The following is a 22648-nucleotide window of genomic DNA, read 5'->3' on the forward strand; positions in this document are numbered from 1 at the left end:
GGCAAGTCCCCTCATAGAATGGTAAATCATTCTCGAGATACATACAATCATAAATATTTTTCTTATGTATCCCAAGGCAAATGATCTATGATTCTGTGATGGGGATGTGTGTGTCAGAGGGGGCATCATATTACCAAAACTCGAAAATTATGCAAAAACTATTTATTTTAAGGTATCGTGATAAGAGGGCTCCCTTTGACAAACCCCTTCATCACAATACCATAGATAATTTGCCTCGAGATATATAAGAAAAAGATTTATGATTATGCATATCCCGAAACAAATGATCTAAAGTTATATTAGAAGAGACCGTCGCATTATCACGGCTCTATTTTGAGAGGGTGGATTGATTTATGAAACAAAAACAAAAGATCTCTTGATTGGTTGGGAACCATCTATTCTTGGTCCCACTCTTTCCAAGTGAACCACGAGTTAGTACACCTTTACTTGAGTTTTCCCACCATACACCCTAGAACTTCTCTTCAAACAAATGGCTTGGATCAAAGACGCGAACATCGCAATTGGTTAAACGGTGTAGATTGAAACTAAACATCTGATTATTGCCGCCTAAGTCCATACTAGACCGCTTCGTGTTAAATTAAGGGGATTTCGCACGTGGCAATTCTCCCAAGCGCGGGAAAACTTGCACTCCATTTGGCGCCATAAATCCCGAATCATAAACAACAGAAGAGTTTTCAATTATTTACAGTAATGGCCAGATCTCTTCTCCATCTTTCGATCTCTCTCATTTCCGATCTACACTAAACCCTGATTTCTTCCTCTTGAAACTCTAATTTTCTTCCTAATTCGAGTTCTCAAAATATGGATCTGGAAGGATTATCCACCATCTGTGCTGATCTTGGACTTGTCGAAGAGGACGATAATGGTGAACGAATCGGTTATACGAAGAGCGAATTCTGCTTAGGTATGATCTTGAAATCTCTTCTGCTTCAAATTCAAACCTCTTCTTATACTTCTTAGATCGTTTCCTTCATCTCCCCATATTTTTTATTTTTGCAGATAATTTGAAGGACTTGCAGAGATTTCTGAGGCGAGATGATCCGCAGACACGAGATGTCTTCAAGCAAGTCTGTAAATGGAACATTGTGGCCAAGGATTTGATACCAATCATTGAATACTGCCAAGACGATCGGGATTTGGTGATAAGTGCTGGTAACTACTCTTTAAATTTTCTAGGGTTTTTATTTTTATTTTTATTTTTTGGTTTAATTTTATCTCTTTGTTACCATAAATAGAAGTATCAATGATGGAGTTGTTTTTTGTGATGCAGTGAAGGTTTTGGTATTTCTCACAATGCCAATCGAGCCTACATCCAACGACATTTCCCTGCAAATAGAGTATCTATGGATCTTAAAGGCATCGATTACACGTAACGACACAATTGCCGTGATCGTCTCTATATTAGAAGTTCCACTGGAAAATTTGGAGGGGTAAGCTACAACTATATACAAGTTTTCTCTTTTAAAAAGTTACTGTTTTGTTCTTTTGGGTAATTCTGTTCAACCATTAACATAACAAGGAATAAAGAAAGACATGGAACACTTGGATTAGTTGCTAAATTCAGAATTATCTTTGGTTTTTGTTTAAGAAATGGTGCTCAATTCGGCCATCATTGCCCCTCAAACATATGTTCTAATGATGGTACTTCGAGTACTCGAACGGCCCATATTGCCAAGTGACACATTCTCAAAGTTTTCAAGAGAAGGGCCTCATCTATCCACTCACCACTTGTTGGTACCTTTGATATTTCTTGGGAGACTCTAATTGATCCTCTTCAAGAAACCATAAAATAATGTCACAAAGGAGAATGTACTTACTATGTGATCTTTTGGAGGAAGTTGTTAAAATTTGTAGGTGTGGATATCACCTTGAGTTTAAAACCTGTCTTCACCTAATAACTCATTAGCCAGTAACAAGCTTGCCTCCCCTCCAAGATAAGTGTTTTGCAAAAGATACTGAACCAATCAATTTTTTATTTTATTTTTTTAATATTTATGAAAATGTCCTTATGTCCTATTTCCTGATATTTATTCACGAAAACAATTATCTGATGTAGTGACACATTTATTATTGATTTATTTTTACTTACTCTGCCTATGAACCTGCATTCAACTCAAGGGAATAAAGATAAACTCATCAAATTGTTTGACGACAGCACATTAGACGACCATTTTCGGAAAAAAGATGAAATTAAGTAGATGGCTGTTTTCGTAAATATTAAAAGAGATGATTGGTTAAGTAAATTCGGCAAATATTTATCTGTTTTAGTGATTAACTCTTTAAAATAAGTAGGTCCAATTCCAATATAGAGTATATGACTGCAACCTTAGATGGATATACATGAATAGGATGCACTTGTAAAATTGATTGCCAAGTATTACCCTAGATTTATAGATTTACTTTTTTAATTCTTTGTTCTATTATTCATAGGTAGAGAGCATAGTCACCATGTTAGGGTCTGGATATAAGTTGACAAGGGAAAATTTTAGAAAAAATGGCAAAATTTGGGATATGCTTAGGAAAGTGAAACTGTGCCTACTAACTGTTGTTCTTATATTATATCTTCAAATTCCATATTGAACTACGATAATAAATCACCAACCCCATATTGATATCCTCCATATGGGTTTTCTTTTATCCATTTTGAAAAAAAATAAAAGTGCTTGTCACCTAAAAAAGAGAGGACAAGGAGGGTAGAAAAGAGAGGAACACAGGCTATTACGTTGAGATTTGAGAGAGGGGAAACCGAGGGGGAAAATCGATAAGAAATGAAAGGGAGTTTGAAACAAAGGAGATAGAGAAAGACATGAGGTTAGGTTTTATTTCGTTATGTAAGATGTGACATTTGTGCTTTAATCGCGAAGTTTGCAATTAAATTGAAGTAGAAAAAATCACAATCTAATCGTGCCTTTTTCAATAAATCATTGAATTTGGTGGCTATGGTAGAGAGATTGAGGATAATCAAAACTAAAAGAAAAATTCACATGAACATACTAAGATTGGCCATGGTTTATGGCACAAATACATACAATCGAGAAACAATTCCTATAATGGTCGTAAGATGAGGACATTGAAATGAATGAGTGAAACTGTGAAAGATTAAGAAAGATGAATTAAAAAAGAAGTTCATTCACGGAAAAATTGTAATTCCAATTTGTGATTAGACAAGGAGATGATTGAGATGACTTGGTCATGTGATCAATGACAACACCAACAAGATGGAACATGCATTTTGAAGATTCTTCAAAGAGTGAGAAGGCCGCCAAATAGATGTGAGTTAAGGTCTTGTGAGTAGATATGGGCATTTAAATTAGCAAAAGGTGCAGCTACGATTGCATTGAATAGAGGAACATGATTCTTCTTTTTATCAGATTCCAACCTAAAACCAATTGGTATCAAGTGGAGTGGCCCAACAGATATTTAACCCACAGAAACCCTGAGTCCTTAACCGATGTGGGACTTTTAACACCCACCCACATTTCCAGGCCAAATTGAGACAGAATAAGTCCTAGCACGTGGACAGACGAACTTACAGACAACATACGGCCCATGGGTTCTAATACAATGTTAGATTCCAACCTGAAACTAATTGGTGTCAAGTGGAGTGGCCCAACAGATATTTAACCCACATAAATCCTGAGTCCTTAATCGATGGGGGACTTTACACCCACCCACATGTCCAAGCTGAATTGAAACAGAACAAAGGCCTGGTACGTGGATAGACGGACCTACAAACAACAGACGGCCCATGGGCTCTGATAGCATGTCAGATTCCAACCTAAAACCAATTGGTGTTAAGTGGAGTGGCCCAATAAATATTTAACCCACAAAAACCTTGAGTCCGTAACCGATTTGGGACTTTTAACACTTTTGTCCCCAAATAGCTGGGATAAGGATGCTGATGAAATGGCTGAGTGGGAAAAAGGAACAAATTAAACTTTTTAAGATATGACACGATCTCACCACCAGCATATGTATCCGAGGGCACTTATGACATGCGGTGTTAGCAAAGGTGTAAAAGATATGAGGCATACAAAATTTATTGAGCCTTTACTCCTTTTCACAAGCCTCATAGGGTGCTCCACAGGCCTCACAAGATTTACACTTCTTTTATAGTTCTCATATAAACCTTCAACACCTTTAAAGCACTAGTTTGAATCTAGGAACTCTTCATCGACATTCAAGTAGGCTGGAGTGAATTAATGCTGATGTCTTCCTTTCAATTTCAAATTGCAACAGATCCAACTAAATATATCATCTTTTGCATAATTCTTTTTATGTGTATTTTGATCACTGCTGTTCTTTGAATGTGAAACCTGTATAGCTGATATGATCATATGGGAATAACTCTTTGTCTGCCAAGTACTAGGGGAATGACAAATATTTTGATCTTAGTTGTACCCTGTCCTAGTATTTGATGAAAACCTAAACTATATGCTATTCAAGCATACTCACCACTGAAGTGTAATTTACTTACTTGATGCTATTGAATTAATTTAGTGCAATATTATTTACTTATGTTTGCTTTGCTAATTACTCTGATGAGAATACAGATGTGGACCACACAAAATTGGTCGACAATGATCGTTCTATAACTCAATCCTACCAAATTTATTTTTCATTTCTTTGTTCTCTTTCATATAAATAATACTACATTACTAACCAGATTGTCTTTTTTGGTTGTTTTTTTTTTCCAATCTACTTCTCACTATATTGGTTCCCTATTTTCACTATTTCTTTGGCTATGATTTTATTTTGATTCTTGGGATGCTGATTTTATGTCCAATTGAATGTCAAGCAGTGGGGTGTTCAGTGAGGATGACTGGAAGTTGGTTCAGCTGGTGCTTACTCTGTTTCGGAACATTCTAGCAGTCCATGACATCTCAATGCAACAGAAGGCGTCTGGATCTGCCACTCAATTTTTGTCCTTAAGGGATAGATTTCTAGAGATCTTATTCCATGAGAATGTTATGGATCTGATCATAGTTCTGACCCAGCATGTCGGTGGTTCTTGTGGCTATCTCCGTCAAGATAATTTGCTGTTATTGGAGACTTTTCATTTCATATTTCTGGACCAGGACCCGGAGCTGATTGCCAAAGCATCTCGAAAGGGTACTAAGGTTAGTTTTCTTGTCTGGTTTTCCCAGTAGTTTCTAATAGGGATAATAAGTTTCATTGCTTGAAATTAGGAAATGCGGTAACTATAACAAAAAAAAAGGTAAAAAGCTAACAGAGTCAGGTTTTGCTAAGGTAGGAGATTTGATAGGGCAGGACTGGAATTCTGATATTCGAAGCCCTAAAACATGCTCTTGATTTGCCAGATTATTCAGAAAATCACTATTTTAGTCAACTTGATTGGCATAGTATGTGTCTGGATGGAAAATTTCTCTTTTCCAGTCCCCTATTAGAAGCCAATTATTGAGCTAGGCTGTAGATGCTCTAAAATCCTTGGAAACCCTAAACCCTAGAATTGTGACTTCTTTTATGTTGAATTCATTTTGTATGCTATGGATGTTCCTTATCTGATTATTCGATCGATTCATGATTATAATGAGTTTGATAACTGGATACTGCAACATGCCCAGATACATGCACATAATATTACTCCCACACTGGTAAGTGGTACTACTGGATACTGCATGGATATTTCTACTTATTTATTCAGTTGTTTATTTCTTAATTCATAACAATTTCTTTGTTGTCAACAAAATATATGTTCAAACTATATCATAACAAATCTTAATGTTAAAATATTTGCAATATTAGAATTTTCATTACATTTGGTATGTTGTAAATGTTAAGAAAAAAGATATATGGCTTAAAACACTAAAAAACTAAAGCATAGTATGGACATATTGAATGGGTTGCCTGTCTCCATGTCCAAGCCCTAGATTTTAGGAAGTGAAATTTGTATCATCACTAGTGTTTGTATCTATATCCATATCTGGGCATAATACATAGGTATTTAGAATGCATGTGGAAATCCTATTCAAAATGGTTTCTTACTGTGTAGGCGGACAGTGATGTTAAAGCATCACTTAACTCTCTCAGGTCTATTATGGATGAGGAAGAAGAGAAAAGAAGGCTTACTAAACTACGGAATTTGGATCGTCATTCACAATTCAGTGGAACATATACTAGGTTTGCCATGGTATGAGATTGCCACTATTGTCGATGCCTATGAAGGGTTTATCTAAACCTTTAATCACTCCACTAAGTTCTTTGCAACAGGATGGTTCTAAAACACTATTCAAGGGAAACCCTGGTACTGCCTCTCGTGATAGCTTAGTCAAATCTCACAAGGTTCAACGAGGTCCAGTAAAAAGAATTGTGTGGGACCACGGAAGATTATCTTCATCAAATGAAAACATTTTGGAACTGCTCCATGATTTTCTAAACCTGTTCTTAACAGTGGGTTACAATGGTAGGTATTTTCTAACGTGACTACATGGTTTGTTTAATCTTTGCTTCTTTCACCTTCCATATCATTTCTGTTAAATTTTCTCATTGTGAAATCCATCGCTTATCAGGTTTGATGCAGTCAATTCTTGAGGATATAAAAAAAGAGGATGATGCGATTCAGAACAATGACGTTGTTGTTTTCTTCCACGTTGCTCAATTTGTTACAGCTTTTCAACGTCGCAAGTTTTTAATTTCAAAGGTGGGGAGATGATATTGTATTTTCACTAATGATACTCACACTAGGAGCAGAACAATATGCATACATGCTTGCATTAGTGCTTTAAGCTAGCTAATGAAGAGCATAAACTTGTTGAGTTGGGTCGTACCCTCTCATTCAAATAATATAGTGAACAAATTGTTGCACGGAGTATATTGATATTATTAAGGTTCTCTTGCTAAAGCTCACTGCACTGATGTTTTGATTTCAAGAAGGGAAAAAAAAAAAGAACTTCTTTAAGAAGACTTCTTTCCTTACGCATGCATTTGTATTATGATGTTTATTACTTGCAAGTTGCAAAAGTTATCAAAAATGAGCAAAAAGAGTCAATGTAGAAAGGACCTATAGGATGGAATTACAGCAGGAAAATTGACGTGGTCATCTTCCTTTAGAGATCAATCCTCCTTGTTCTTATGCTCCAATCCTAACAAGAAGCCACAGTTTGAAACAAGTGATGACATTGGGGGACCATTGATTGCTGAAGAAGGATGGATAAAAGCTTAAAACTTCTAGTAACACAACTGCTTCTGGATTCTGTTAAATCTGTGGCTGATGGGCCCACCAAAAAGTTCATTTCAGTTCACTAGGTCAGTGAATGATAAACATACAGTGTCAAGTTTGATCGATTATTGTATTAATCAGTATCTGGATATAAATTCACAACTACTGCTAATACTATTCTTCCCGTAAGAGTGCCTTGCCCAATGTTTGATACTGGTGTTTTCCCCTTGTTCTCGTACATCTATGGATTAGCATTTTTACATACATATCTTTGTTGGTCATCCTTTCTTCATTTTCTTCCATTACCAAGTTGATAATATTTTGTTGCTCAATGTTTAATCTTCTTTCTGATGTGAGCTTATGTTTACAAGTTTATTCATTACTATTTAAGTCTTGTCTTTTCTCTTTGATACAACAGCCAAAAGAGGAAACTGATACATCTAAAGCTTTTGTCAATGAATATGATGATAGCACATTATTCAAAGGCGATATCTGTGGACCAATTGCATCAACAATGAATGAGGACATGTTTTTGTTAGTAATATCTAAGTGGCGTTGGGCTTTTGATGGCTTGAAGGAAACAAATGACCACAAGTTTTTGTCTGCCGCTGGATCTCTTATGAAAAATATGGTGAATATCATGCTTCCTCTTTAACATACGTTTTGGTGTGCTTGCTACAGTTTAAACTTCAAGGTTATATGAGCACCTAAGGCTGACACTATTACTATCTGACTTTGCTTTTATATTCTCTTTCTTCTTCCTACATATACAAATAATATTCATGTATGACTTGCTTTAATGGTCATACATGACTAACATTCACACTTGGTGCTCTTATACTGTAGATTTAAATGCATGCAAGAAATTTAGTGCTTGGGCATGAAGCTGTGTATGTTATTTCTGTTCGTTATTTCTTTTTAAGATCACAACCATCGGAGCAAAGAGGAAGATCCATTTTAGATTGTTGAAGATCACTAAGGGCCCATTCAACTCAAAAGTGTTGTATTTTTCTTGTTGGGATATGTGATGTATGCGGGAATAATTCTCTTTCTTATTGCTACAGCCCATTAAGGGCATTTATCTAATCTCACACTCACGTGGATAATAACAATGGGGTTTGAGGTTATTATCCTCTCTCCATTCATTTTCTCCTTATTTATCCTTTTTTCAATTCTATTATGTATTTGACTCTCCCACATTTGCTTTGTATTAAGCGTAGTAGAGAAGTTACCCAATTTTTTATTTTTTATAGGTATAGGTTAGTGGTTAGCAAATGAAGTTGGGTTCAAGAGGGTTTGAACCTAGAAGTTACCCTATTTGAGAAGTATATTGAAGATTTCAGTAAGAAAACTTAACTCCCCTTCTATTTCATCTCATCCATGATCTCCAGGTTATTAAGAAAACTTCACAAGATTTAATGAGCAATCAATGTGCACTTTTCAGCATTTTAGTATCTTCTCTTTCTCATATTTCTGTTGGTTTGTTTTAATTTTAAAGTATATTTGCTCAGGTTGGATGACAAATGATCATCTCCATCTGAAATATTGAAGGAATTAATAGTCTACTTGGTTAGTGTGACTCTAGGAGGGGAATTACTGAAGTCATGGGAATTGCTCACATATTGCTTTTTGGGTTGCCAAAGTAGCACGACCTTGAGTTAATGATTGATTTCTAGTTTGTGGGTTAGAAGCAATGGAAATACCAACCATTCACCTGGCATTTGCAAACTATTTGGTGAGGAAACCAAAATCTCATGCAACTTTGAACTCAATCATAGAGGGTCTCTCTTCTCTTTCATCCTTTATGTCTCTTGTTCTATTTCGAAGAACACATGCGCATTTATCTCCCGCTTTCTCTTTGTGTTTCTCCCTTTTGCCATCTCTTGTCCTCACTGTATGTTGATCTGTTTTGAAGAACACATGTATATTCATCTCTCTTTGTATCTACTTTTCTTCATCTCTTAGTTCCATCTCTATCTATTTCCATCCGTTTCTTATGCTTATCCCTCTCCCTCTAGTTCTTTTTCTATCCTTTCATTTTTCATATCCAACTTAGGGCTCTGTTTTTTTCGTTTTTAATTTTCTTTTCTTTTCATTGAGTTATAGATTTGGGGTTTATGTAGAAAGCAAAGCAAAAAATCAGTAGAAATAGGGTTGGGTTGTCTTTCTCCGCCACCATCAACAGTTAGGCATCAAAGGTTCTTATAAACCCAAAAAGTTAATTTTTTATTGGTCGAATATTGACTGTTCTAGCACGTATATCACTTTAAAATATGTAGGAGACCACCCATTGTAGGGATTTCCTCAAAAAGCCTTTTGGAGAATGCTCTATTCTGTACCTCTTCTTCTAGGATAACCACACAATCACATATTTTCTTTGCATTAATCATATACTACTAAGTACTCCTTATCTTTTCATATATTAAGATATAAAAGAAATATGGTTTAAATTAGTATTTTCTGATGTGGGGGGTGGGGGAAGTAATATTGCTTAGTAATTTTATTAGTGTTCTCTTAAGGGGATTTGCAATTCTGTTGGTGATGGAATGTTTGAGGGTTGAATGGAAACAACAAAAGCAACAATAACAAGAGGAAAAAAAGAGTCTGAGAACCCAATAAGAAAGTAGTGTTTCCAAATGACACTCGGAAGATGTGCCAAACACAAATGGATGATCATCAGTATCCAAACACAAATATTTGAGGTGGTTGTGACTTTGAAGTGGTCGTGGTACCAAGTTGATCAGCTTCAAAACTACCTCTAGTTTGAAGTCTCTAAGGATAAGGAGTTTAGAAGACTACACTTTCTTCAAACTGACATGTTCAACTTTCATATCTTTCATTTTTGTATAACACTGCTCGCCTTTCATACTCTTATCATATCTTATCACCTTCCCTATTGGTCTTTTCAATTCTTGAATCAATTTGTTGATATTTCATTCATGTAAAAGAGGGCAAAGAAATCTTGGAATTTTAAAATTTTTGTTTCATTCCTAACAAGATGGCCCACACGTGGAGGCAATGGCAAGTTCTCCGAAATTGGAGAAAATTTAGCCCAAAGCTTCTTCTAAGATCAAATCGAAATCAGGATGGATATTGAAATAACAGAAACATGATTGATTGATGACTTTGAGTTCTTTATTTGTAGCCGTTTCAAAAAACAATGCTGTAGAAACAACTCGTTTTCTCTTTTATAACTTTTTTCCTGGTTTGTTTTGTGTTCATCATGCAAATCATTGTGCTAGAACCAGATTAGTGACCTGTAGGAGTGGTCCACCTTGAATGTTTGCCACTACTTGAAATTCTAACATTGAAATATCTCGTAGTAATGTTGCACTATTGTAGATAATCAACGTCTTCATCATTATCCCAACAATCTAGGGACATAGTAACATTGTAGTTATCAATTGGTAACGAAAACTAGTAATGATGGCAGGCATTCATTGTCCATTCATGACCTTGGAGACATAACATACTTAAATTGGACTAGATTAAAAGGGAGATCAAGGGAAAAAAATTGTTCAGGCTGGTAGTATTAAGAACTACTCTATACCTGAATTCTTTTTTGATAGGTAAATCTAATTCAGGAGAATAAGTTTCAAGGGCTGGTGATCTTAAAAATTTAATAGAAGTAAAGAAGCTTCTTCTTTCAAATTGAAGATTTACCTCAATATGATCATTGAATTTCTCGAAGATAAACCATTTGCCATCCGATTATTATCAATATTATTGTCATATTGGTGGGAATGTGAGCTATACCTATAATGAGTTATAGTCTTAATATCATTAGGATTATCATCACATTGGTAGAGTGAGCTACACTATGCTGAATTTTGAGGTAGAAGACTCAGAAATTAGTTTTATTACTCAGAACCTATTGCTTCTGAGTTGCTTGTATTTCTGTACAACCAGCAGAGAATTTTACATTGGTAAAGCGTATTATTATAAGGAAGCATCATAGAGGATAAAAGATATTAAGAAGACACCAGTTTAATTTAGCTATCAATACATCATCATGGACAGTTAAACTGTGGTTACCGAGATGAGATGCAGAAAGCTGATATCATGTGTGAAATGTTTACTATGGTTTGCTATAAAAAAAAGGAAGCACCAGTTTCCAAGGTAAAAGTATTATTCTTGTTTTTTTGACAAGTAAAAGTTTTATTGAGGAGAGGACAAGAAGTCCTCGAAAGAAAGGAACAAACAAGCCACAAAAACAAGAACTAAAGACACAATCACTCCCTAATTACATAATACCATCTAAACATAAAATCTTCAAAAAAGAATCCCCTTAACTCCTTAAATTGCTTGCACCAAAAGAAGAGCAAACCAACAATGTTAAAAAGAAGCTCCTGCATGTTACTTTCAGTGCCATCAAAAGTGCGCATATTCTCTCTGGCATATGCTTTAAGCTCTAAAATATCTACTCCTTAATATATAATCCTCATAGAACTCTGAGGTCCATAGTTAGCACTCTATTTGTTTTCTACTGCCTCTAAATTATTGATGTCTCACAAACTCTCAAGTCTCAACGTGATATCTTTTCATTCATCACTCTTGGAAGACTCTTGACAAATTCCTCCAGCATTAAAGTTATGATCACAAATCTTCTACTAGTTTTACGATCTCTTTCCTATGTTGACTTGCTTTTGTCTTGTGCAGATTCGCATGTTAGACTTGGTGCTTAAACTATTGCCTGAGGATTCTAAGGAGCCTCAAACTGCTCGCATCCTTCTTTATAAGATATTCTATGATCAGACAGATCAAGGGATGACTCAGTACCTTGTGAACCTAATCAAATCATTTGATACTCATAAGCAACCCAAAAGGTTTATTTGCAAAAACACTTTGAGAAATTTCCTTCATCTTTTGAGAAATATGCCTTAAATCTTTAATCAATAAATTCATGTTTCACAATATTATGGACTCCTATGTAACAGAAAGGAGTGTACATGGCTCCTACCATGTTAAAAGAAGTGTACATTACTTATTGTGGACTCATTTGTCACACCACAACTCCACAAGTCAATACACAAAGAACAAACTGTGGGGCACATGCACATCATCATCTTTATTGTCATTGTGACGATCATTGTCATCATCAATTTTTTATCTTAACTGTTTTTATTTCCTTTATTATTGCATAGGCATTCATATCATTTCTCGCTCTTTGGTCCAATTCTTTCTAGCTTACCTCTAGCACATTCGCATAAGCATATATATATGAAATAATTTCACTTATGAAACCTGATCTATTTTGTACGTGTAAAAAGCACACTTTTATTTTATTTCTCTGTGATAAGAAGTGAGGTCAATTTTGGATGCATCTTGATCAATGATGTCCTATCTTTCTGGTTTTTTTTTTGTTTGTTTGTTTGAAAAGTAATGATGTCCTATCTCTAATGATGAAGTTGTGTAATGGAAAAAAAAGGATAATGCTGCTGCGATCCTAGTGACAAGTTTGGACATAACAAAAATTTGTTATGGAAAGTTTCAATTATAGTTTGGGGTTTCAGTCAGACTGCCCAAAATAGGATAAAATTAAAAATTTATTGTATTTCCATATTATAAATTGCCATTTTTAGTAGTCTGGGAATACTTGATGTTAATTCATGAATAATGTGGAAGTATTCGATTAGGTCCAAAAAATCCTTGATTTTGAATCATTGGGTTGAAACATTGGAATTATTCATTTTCTCAAAATTTGAAAAATCAGTATATAATAAATGAATTTATTAGAAAAAAAAACTATGGTTGCGATCGCAAGTATAAAGGGGGCCTCACCAATGATAGCTTGAACTATTTGTTTTGCTTAATTGTTTTTAAGTGAGAATTTGTTTCATCAAATCTGCATTTTTTTCAGACTGATGCTATTGTCTCAGTTGGTACTTTTACTGTACATGTTTTTGAGGGAATTTGTGCCAATAGGTACACATGACTGGATCTACCTCAGTCAAATGTATATCCCTTCTTATAATTGTATATACAAAGATACCAGTTGTACTTAACACCTACACACGCTTGTATGCTTTTTTATTTGTATCTATCTATTCTAGTTGCTTAAATGTCTTACTATAGATGCTATTTTTCTTCTCTCATCAGTGATCTTGCAGACTTGGTGGAAATGATACATGTAGTTGTGCGGTTAATGGAGAATCTTCAAGCACGAGGAACACTAAGGGTATGTTGTGGTTATGATCTCAAGCTAGACCACATATGATTTGTTACTTGCTTTTAGGCTATTGCTAAGATGAAATCTGAAGTCTTAGTATAGTTGATCATATCATGCTCCTAGTATAGTTGATCATATCATGCTTCATAAATGGCACCTATAGACCTAGGGTGCAACTCGGGCAGGTTAGGTCAAACTTGACAAACACCACCTGGTGATTGTGTCCAACCCAATCTCGGGTATAAAATTCTCAACTTGAGCCCAAACCAAGACGTGTTGGTTCATTCCTTATTAATACTAGATAATTTTGTAATGATAAGAGCTTATATTTAGATAAGTTGTATGTAAAAGAATATAAAATTTTCAATTATTTGTTTCGACGGAATGTTCCGGTTTGGGCGAACTGAACCGAATGAACCAAAACATTGAATATTTTGGGAATGTTTTAGTTGAGACTGTTTTGCTTCTCTTGACCAAAACATTGCCACGAAACGAGGTTTCAAACCTTAGATCCCATCAATGAAGTTTTAGTATTATATAATTAAAATTTTTAACTATTTTCTAATTGCTCATCTTTTGCTAGTAGTGAGTTTCATAGATTGTCATATGATAAAAATCCCCTGCCTTTTCTTCTAGGTAAAAGAATTTGATTTTACAATTATGAGAACGCAAGGGCTTGAGAAATACTTGATCTTCATATAGTTGTAATCGAACTAAAATTTGTGAAATTTGTTTTCCATCAAGAAATATGAGTTATGTTTTAGATATGCTCACTAAAATTTCCACGCATATGACATTAAATCCTTGCTGCCAAGGATAACTTCTTTTTTTGTTTTTTATTGAATTAGATGTATTTGAAGCAAATTCCTGCTACCACAACTCCATAATTTGCTAGACAGCTCCTCAAAAAATTGATGAACACAATGTAATTTAAAATTTTGTGAATAAACAGATTTATGAACATGAATCACCATGTATATAAGGAAAATACTAGCCTCGGAAGACATTTGAGGCTCATCAAAAGGACAGCTGAAATGGGAGGATATTCCCTAGGGATTCCCAATGAAATTGATCCTTGGGAAACATATACAGATCCATTGGAAACCAGTGTTTTTCCTCAATCTCAACTGTATGTTTGATTCTGTGCATCAAACGGCTTTGAGGTTAGAAAGTCCTATATTTAAGGATTCTAGTTACAAGTGAGCTAAAGTGAGAGAAGCTTGCGGAACTGAAAATGGTAGGTTATCTCAATTGTGAGAGGCTGAACAAAACAATAGGATCTTATGAGTGTGTGTGCATGAGTTCTACATACATTCCATGGTCCACTCACTTATAGTTTAGAATAGTGACTTGGTAAAACAGGAACACAATTCTGCACAATGTGATCTTGACAAGTTTTAGTTGTGTCTTATATCTTTAGCAACACCATAGATCTCTTCTCATGTAGATGAGTCATTTTATCGTTGTCAGCATAAATTTTAAAGGAGAAATTGAATAGTCATAGGACTTTATTTCCATCTGTCTCTCTTTTTCTCTACTATTGTCTGATAACAATCGGAAAAAAGAAGAGACTTGTTGGACATGCTAAGAGAAATCCACAATCTCTTAGGGTTGCAGCAAAAACAATTATCGACATTTCATCCTATAGTTTATGTTTTAGGCCTTGGGGCATGAAGTGTAGGGGATAATGAAGTCACTTGCATTAGTTATAAAGGAAAGCTGTAGGGTAGATGTGGAATTATAGATATTTGATACTTCAAAACAAATCATAATGTAGGGAGGCTGCAATTAATAAGATTTGTTACATTGCTCTTTATTTGTGACTAATAAAATATTCTGTGTACTCAGGGATTTGATTTTTAAACAACCATTCCCACTCTCTGTCTTGTTAACACTTGTAGTCTTGGGTAGTTTTCCGTGGTAGGTCTTCTTGATCTCTGGTAGAGCATTGCGTGGAAGTGTCTTGTTAAAGTAGTTGGTTTAGGAGTATCAACAAAAATATGGATATCATTTTAGATTTGTTCATGTTGCTGATAGCCTAAAAGTAGTCCATGAGAAGACATTCTATGCTGTTTTCATGCATGGATTCTCTTTGATTCGTTATATTCCTCTACATGTCCTAGATACTATAACTTGGTGTCCTAAATTGTTTCGTTACTTCTGTTGATTTTCTCTCGTGAGTCTAGAAACTTTCTGCTATGATAATCTTCTTTCTTACTCTTGCAAAGGTTTTGTGATTAAGGTTTCTAGAAAATCAAGGAGAGGGAGAAAGAAAAAAGTACTGGGGAACATAAAAGAAGTTGCTGATGAAAGGTTGGGAAAGGATCAAGCTAATGCACAAGATGAGGTTGGCAACTCTACTTGTGAACCATCAGTAGATTCAAGCAAGACACTGAAGGAGCCCTTGAAAAACTCAAGTTCTGATGGCAAACAGGAAAGCATCTCGGTCCATGATGAGGTTGAGGAGCTTGAAACATCCAAGATGGATACAAGCCATATTGGGGATGATTCGGTCCATGATGAGGTTGAGGAGTCTGAAACATTCAAAATGGATACAAGCCATATTAGGGATGATTCAGCTCAGATGGAGAAAGAAAAATCTAGTCATGGTCCTGATGATCTAGCATATGGAACGGGTGATTCTTCTGAAGATGATGGGCTAGTTGCTACAGATGAGGTTGACTTTAAGGTATCTAGTTTGGTGTCCACTTTCGCAAACAACACTATTATTCAAAATTTGTGTTGGTTGTTGAAGTTTTATAAAAGCAATTCCACCAGTACAAATCACTACATACTATGCATGCTACGAAGGATTTGTGATGATCTAGAGCTTTCACCAATGCTATATCAGGTTAGAATTGAGCAAATTTATTTACTAGATTCCTGTAACGTGCAACATGGAAACATTTATGCTTGTCTTATTTTGCAGCTGTCGCTCCTCACCACATTCCATGATATCTTGGTTGAGCAACAGTCATCTACTTGCGAGGATAATGCAAATATTGTATCTTTTCTCACCAATCTGGTCAGGAAAATGTTGAGGAAAATGAAGAGTCAACCTCTTCTTTTTGTAGAAATACTCTTCTGGAAGACACGCAAAGAGTGTCACAACATAAATTCTGAATCTTTGTTGCATGAGCTTGGCAACTGGAAGAAAGAAAGTAGAAATTGGGGAAGTGTTTCAGGTGGTAATGAAGGAGACATGGGTTCATTGCAGAACAAGGGAAGGGTAGGCATAAGAAGCTTAGCAGACTCACTTGGTGAAGATGACACTGATTTTGTGCTTTCTCGTGTGCCCATTTATCAGAAGTAAGACATCTGCGGGGGCTTGAATCTTTTCAGCCACTCTAAAGTCTAAATTGTACTATTTCTTGAGGGAAACCCTAGGAAATCCTTATTGGGGGTGAGATATCACTTTATTCTATCCTCTCAGATCACCCATAAGTAGCAAGCAGTAACATTGTTGGGTGGTATAAGATGGTAGATTAAGTCTTTTCTTATCCCATATTTAAGTATATGGTTGCCATTTCTGTGTAATCGATTAGTTTATTATATGAATGCCTAGGGGAAAAGACCCATATGAGGCCGAGCTTCAGGAAGGAACAGACAGAAATGATGACAATATCGGCGAAGTAAATAAAAGCATGGCATCCAATTCAAATAGTGAGATTGAAGGGGTGGAAAACTTCAACTCAGTTGATACTCAAAAGTAAGGCATTTATTAAGAACTTGATTTATGTTTTCTATCATTCTTTCTGGTTGGTATAATTAACTTGTAATTGGTTCCTCTTGGCTGTTGCAGTGAGGATCATTCTTTGGAACACAAATCAGTAAAGATTCCCAAAAGAAGGAAAAAACTTGTGTTTGATCAAGAGCTGGAGACTAATGTTAAGAACTTATATGAGAAGTAGGTGTAGTTAGATTTGTTTAATTTTTAGAAGGATTTTCTGGAAAAAAAATCTTCTGTTACCATATTAATTGGAAGGCAAAATGGATATTTTCATTGTTATGTAGGGAAGTTAAACTTCCCTGATTTTTATGCAGTTTGAACTGACTGCATATAAGTTTTGGTTTCTGTCTTGAGATCCAATTGTGCTTAAGATGTTATTTCACCTTTAGTTCCACCTACCATTTTCTAAAATTGTTTCCATTGCATCTGTTTTGAAAATTTTGATATTCTAGATACAAAGATAATCGAAAATGCAGCCGTCTTATTGCGGATGCCCTTGATCCTAATGGAAGAATTTCTCCAGTTCAAGTTTCCAGTAAGCTTAAACAGCTTGGACTTAAGGTTGCATCAAAGAAAAGGATCCGCCATACTGACGAGACTTTTCCTAGAGGAGACGATCAAATCCAGGCAGAAGGATTAGCATTGGATAGTGACAGTACTCTTCTTGGCTTTAACGAAATGGAGGAAACTTCGTTAATGAAAAGATCATCGTAAGAACTGCATTGACAACCCTACATTTTGAGATCTTATAGTTCCGTTCCTGGTATGAATTAGTATAACTAAATGGTCTTCCGACTTATCCTTTTCTAACGCAAGGGCAATATTCTTGAGATATAATACAAGATATTATTTGGGTTGTTAACAAAACCAATTATCATGTGAATTAGAGGCTTTTGGTAGAGTAGAAACTGTAAATATGCAACAAAGCGTTCACTAGTATAGCATTTTTTTTTTTTTTTTCTAGGGCATACTTTTTTGTGCCAAACATCATCATTGAAGCCTTACCCCAAAGATTTGGGGATGGCTTTGTATGCCAAAACATAATGTATTAATTAACCTTTTTTTGTAAAGTAAGCAGCTAACACATTTTTGTTTTTCTTTTGCAGTAATTCTAGAAGAAGAGTACGTGCTTTCAGTAAAGAACAGGAGGTGATGGTTAAAGACTTATTTGAACAGTAAGTATTGAGTTACATGTTAGCTTGCTGACTTTTTAGATTTGAAGCCTTGAAGCATTTCAAATGATATTGTTAAATGAACCTTCCTCTTTGATTTGATCTTTTATTTATTATGATCAGGTTTAAAGATCATAAAAGATGCAGCCACATGATTGCAAGTGCACTAGATTCTGCTAATTCATTTACAGCAGCCCAAGTTTCCAGCAAAATCAAGCAACTTGGCTTACAAATTCCTCAAAAGAGGAGGTTGTCGGAGGCTAAGAAGCATTCAAAGGATAAACATGCTGAAGATTTGATTGCAGATGAAAGAGAAGAGGAATCTGATGGAGAAACACTGTTAGCACTTAAGAAAAGGTACATATTTCTTCATGGTAGGAAACATATTCTTTATGTTTTTAAGGTATTCAAGCTATGTTTCTTTGGTTGTTTCTCATGCAAACGTGTATCAATTTATATATATATATTTATATGTGGAAAACAGAGTGATAGTGATATGGTTATTATAAGGAAATTTGAAATAATTATAAAAGATCACAGTTATTTTCTTTCTTCTTTTCAATTTTAAACTTATCAAAGAAACTCTTGCAACCATATTGATAGTTTATACTGTAAATTTCTTACATTTATATTAATAGGGAAGCCCGTCTTTCAAAATAGTAAGCTGTTTTTCTTCGTGGTGCTAAACAATGCATAGAAAACAAAAATACAAGAAGAAAAATTGAGAATAGAGGGATATGAAACAGAGACAGACTTCTTTAGAATCATTACTCCCAACCAAGGCTTCAGACCTCACAACAGCCAAGAGAAAGGGGCTTTATTCTATTTGTGTAGTTCATAATTGCCGCTTTCTGTTGTAAAATGACCTGGGTGCTCATATAACCAAAGATCTATTGAGAACGCAACATCAAAGCAGTTCAATGGTGCTGTATCATCTCACTCAATCACACTGGACTTGCTGGATGTTGCAACCAATGATCTGGGTATAGCTACTTCATGCACTAAGTTATATAATACTATAATGTAATTTATTTTTCTATATATTACCAAAATTGGGCCTAGCATTTGGTTTCTTGCTAAAGTTGCAAGTATTTTCTACTTCCAGATTGCTATAGTTTAAGTCCTAAACTAACAATACTGAATTTAGGAAACTAATAAAGGGACTCAACTTCTAAGCTCGAATAGGAAACTTGCTAGGAAATATAAATTACCTTAAACAGAATAATCCAACCGTGAATCTGTTTCCTAAATCATCTTAGGATTGTGAAATCCTGTTCGCTTTGAGAAACTAATCACTTCCTTCGACTGAGTTATTCCATAGCCTTAGCCTTAGCTCAGAAATCAGTACCATAATTAAGCTGTTCAGACTCTTGTAGCACAGAAACATATAGTGATATTGACTTAAATACAGTGACGAGATTAGAATGCATGTTTGGGCTGATTCATATATGGTTCCTCTTCATATTCTTTTCTTTGATCTACAAATTATTATGGTTCAATACCTCGTCATATAGAAAATAAAGTTGTTGTGATGGATGCATTGGCATGCTTACCTCTTTATGTATCAAGCTTGGTTTCTGCACCTTGACTTCTGATGTAATATTAGCATCCCAGTTTGAGAACTATTGCTTGCATATATATTCCTCATTATCTGGTCAACTTACCCATTTTTATTCACTTTCTAGGAGCAAGAGTAAGATGCTCAGTGACGACGTTACTATCAGAGGTTCCCCTAAACGAAAGATGGAAAATATCTCATCACAAGATAATTCTGATGATGAAGTTCTAAGCTCTATTTTGGAGTAAGCATTTTTAAAATATCATGTTTATGTTGGGACGTTTTTTTCTTTTTCGGGCTTCAATTATTCTTCATTATGTGATCCTGCGCACATATGGTTTTCCAACTTTGGGTTGTAGTGTTGCTTAAAACTGGTCAGGGTATAATTGGAATTATTCTTATTTAGGTACCAATCTAATAGAGATTCCAATTCAATAATGGGGTTATGGTTTACCATACCATGAAGGAGATTGGTTTGACCTCAAAGTTTCCATGACAGGGGGGAAATTTAGAATCACCTTGAGAGGTTTCTTTTTTATGTTTTAAGTCACAGAGATTGGAACCTTTAGACTGAAGTCCAAGAATACCATATTGGTCTTGCATTCAGCCAAGTGCCTGAACAATTGCAAGGCCGTTATTTTTTCTCCTGAAGTTTCTCCAAATACCACCAGACCTGAGCCTAAAACAAGAAAGTGATGCTAATCTGTTTACTTTTGCACTTCTTTTCTTCAATATAGGAAAACTTCTAGGAATTCTAGATCAAAGGCACTGGATGAGAACCTCATGACCAGTTCAGTTGAGGAAAAAATAATTGAAGATAACTCTGAATTTCGAGTTCCTCAAGATGCAATAGACAGGTATGTTGTGTTTACTATTCCACCAAAACCTTTTCTTACTATCTGGTGTTCTCAAAGTATCAAGTTTGAAATTTGGAAATAATAGTTTACCACCACCAGCATCTCTCACACTCACACACACACACACATAGGATTCCAAAAACCACAAGGACCGATGGTTCAACGTATAGGACTATGGTCTTAACTAGACTTGGAAATCGATGTTTTAAGTTTGGAGTTGGGGTGTCAATCTGTAGCAAGCACAGATTTAAAACATTTTGGAGAAGTTAGGTTATCAACACAGTAGGCTTTTTTTTTGCTACAGTTGTGATTTGGACTTTGATATTTTGAACCCAGTAAATTGAGCTGACTTTACGGGTTTTTTTAAATCCATCAAAAAGCTTCACACATTGGCATATAAAGAATAGTGAGAAAATGCTGAAATAACAAACATTGCTGTATAAACTGATTAGGGACATCTTACTTCACTGTTTCTAATTAATCTTCTACTGTCCAATTACACTGACAAATGGAGGTGCACTCCTAGAGTATTATTTGACAGATGCACAATCAAATTAAAGGGAAATTTTGAAGATGGTAATATGATCATTTATGCTTGATGGAGTTGAATGTTGGGCAATTAAGAAGCTTCATGTTAATAAATTGAGTGTAGCAGAGAGAAGGATGTTGAGATGGATGGTTAGATAAACCAAGGAAGATAAAATTAGAAATGAACGCATTCGGGAAAATTTTGGGGTCACTCCAAATAGACAATAAACTAAGAGAAGGTCGACTGAAATGGTTCAAGAATGTTCAATAAAAGGCTGATTACAACTCGGAAGAAATATTCACGTTGGAGATTCTAAAAGAGCAGGAGGAAGACCCAAAAGAACGTGGCTGGAGATAGTGAAATCAGATGCGAACACTTTTTTAACAACAGATGTGGCTTTCAACAGATTGAAACCGACCCCAAATTTCTGGGATACGGCTTTTAGTTTGATGATGATGTTGTTGAGTTATATGGGCAATTCAAGTGTTTCTTTCTAGAAAATAATCTATCATGTTTTAATCTTAACAATAGTATCTAATAATTTAAGCTGTGATTCTTCTGTGAAAATACGATGTAAAAATGTCTCCCTCTGCATTTAAGGTTAAGATTGTTCCCTTTGCCAATGCTTTTACTATTTTTTATGGCAGAGATGCTCAAAGCCGTTCCAAGGAGGCCGACTTACTGCATAGTGATGCAGTGCCCAACCTTGCTGACCTGGACAGCAATACAGAAGCTGATAAATTAGCTGGTATTAGCTATGTGAACAATGTAGATCACTTAATGGATCATCAAATTGACGATGAATTGGTTGATGAGTTCGCTGAATTGGAAGACGATGTGGAACCCATTGCACCGAAGAGTGTTGTAGTAAGAAGGAAATTGAAGATGGTAATTGATTTCGATGATGATGAGTAAAATTGTAAGGTGGTGAGGCTGAGATCATGTCAACCTGTTATTTATGAAAGAAAAGTATGGAATCATTTTTATTTTATGAGTTGCAAAATCACTTTCGGTGTTTGCCAGTTCTATATTTTGATGGTTATCATCTCTTGTTGTGACAATGCCCTTAAACTGTGCCCCCCCATGGTCTCTTAATCTTGAGCTACTTGACCTGTTTGATGATATTTGGATGACATATAACTTGTAAATCACTGTATATGAGACGTTTGTTACGTTAGATGCTGATTCCAGATTTTGATTTTGGATTTTGTCAGAAACAAATTTGGAAATCTGATTTCTAAAATCCAGAATGTTGATTGGCCGCAATGCTTTTTGAAATTGGTTTCAGAATATAGAATTAGAATCTCAATTCACTTGATCATATTTCCACAATTGTGACAAGAAGCAGATTCCTAAGACAAAAGAGATGGGTCTTACACCTGCTTTTAGTTGATTCCTGATTCTGATTAAGTGTAAATCATTTCTATAAAAT

General features: G+C 35.2%; 1 protein-coding gene across 3 annotated transcripts; it reads left to right on the forward strand.

Moving 5' to 3' along the window:
* The first annotated feature begins 416 nt into the window (after positions 1 to 416).
* ATIM (timeless family protein) lies at positions 417 to 22244 on the forward strand. Of its 3 annotated transcripts, none has more exons than XM_086436791.1 (20): positions 417 to 925; positions 1021 to 1173; positions 1292 to 1451; positions 4823 to 5141; positions 6035 to 6172; positions 6253 to 6445; positions 6552 to 6681; positions 7610 to 7832; positions 11861 to 12027; positions 13301 to 13379; positions 15613 to 16221; positions 16300 to 16679; positions 16936 to 17079; positions 17173 to 17277; positions 17553 to 17810; positions 18207 to 18275; positions 18396 to 18629; positions 19958 to 20074; positions 20568 to 20687; positions 21864 to 22244. In XM_086436791.1, exons 1-20 carry the CDS (start codon positions 823 to 825, stop codon positions 22129 to 22131), a joined length of 3969 nt encoding a protein of 1322 aa, XP_086292917.1. In that variant the 5' UTR covers positions 417 to 822; the 3' UTR covers positions 22132 to 22244. The 3 variants fall into 3 exon arrangements, with proteins under 3 accessions (XP_086292917.1, XP_086292919.1, XP_086292918.1); XM_086436792.1 differs by having other exon boundaries at positions 418 to 925; positions 6552 to 6682; positions 7620 to 7832; XM_086436793.1 differs by lacking the exon at positions 17553 to 17810.
* Positions 22245 to 22648: the final 404 nt, after the last annotated feature.

The sequence above is a fragment of the Akebia trifoliata genome, chromosome 3 (assembly GCF_017979445.1).
Source record: "Akebia trifoliata isolate Shusen 1 chromosome 3, ASM1797944v1, whole genome shotgun sequence".
In the NCBI taxonomy this organism is placed as follows: Eukaryota; Viridiplantae; Streptophyta; class Magnoliopsida; order Ranunculales; family Lardizabalaceae; genus Akebia; species Akebia trifoliata.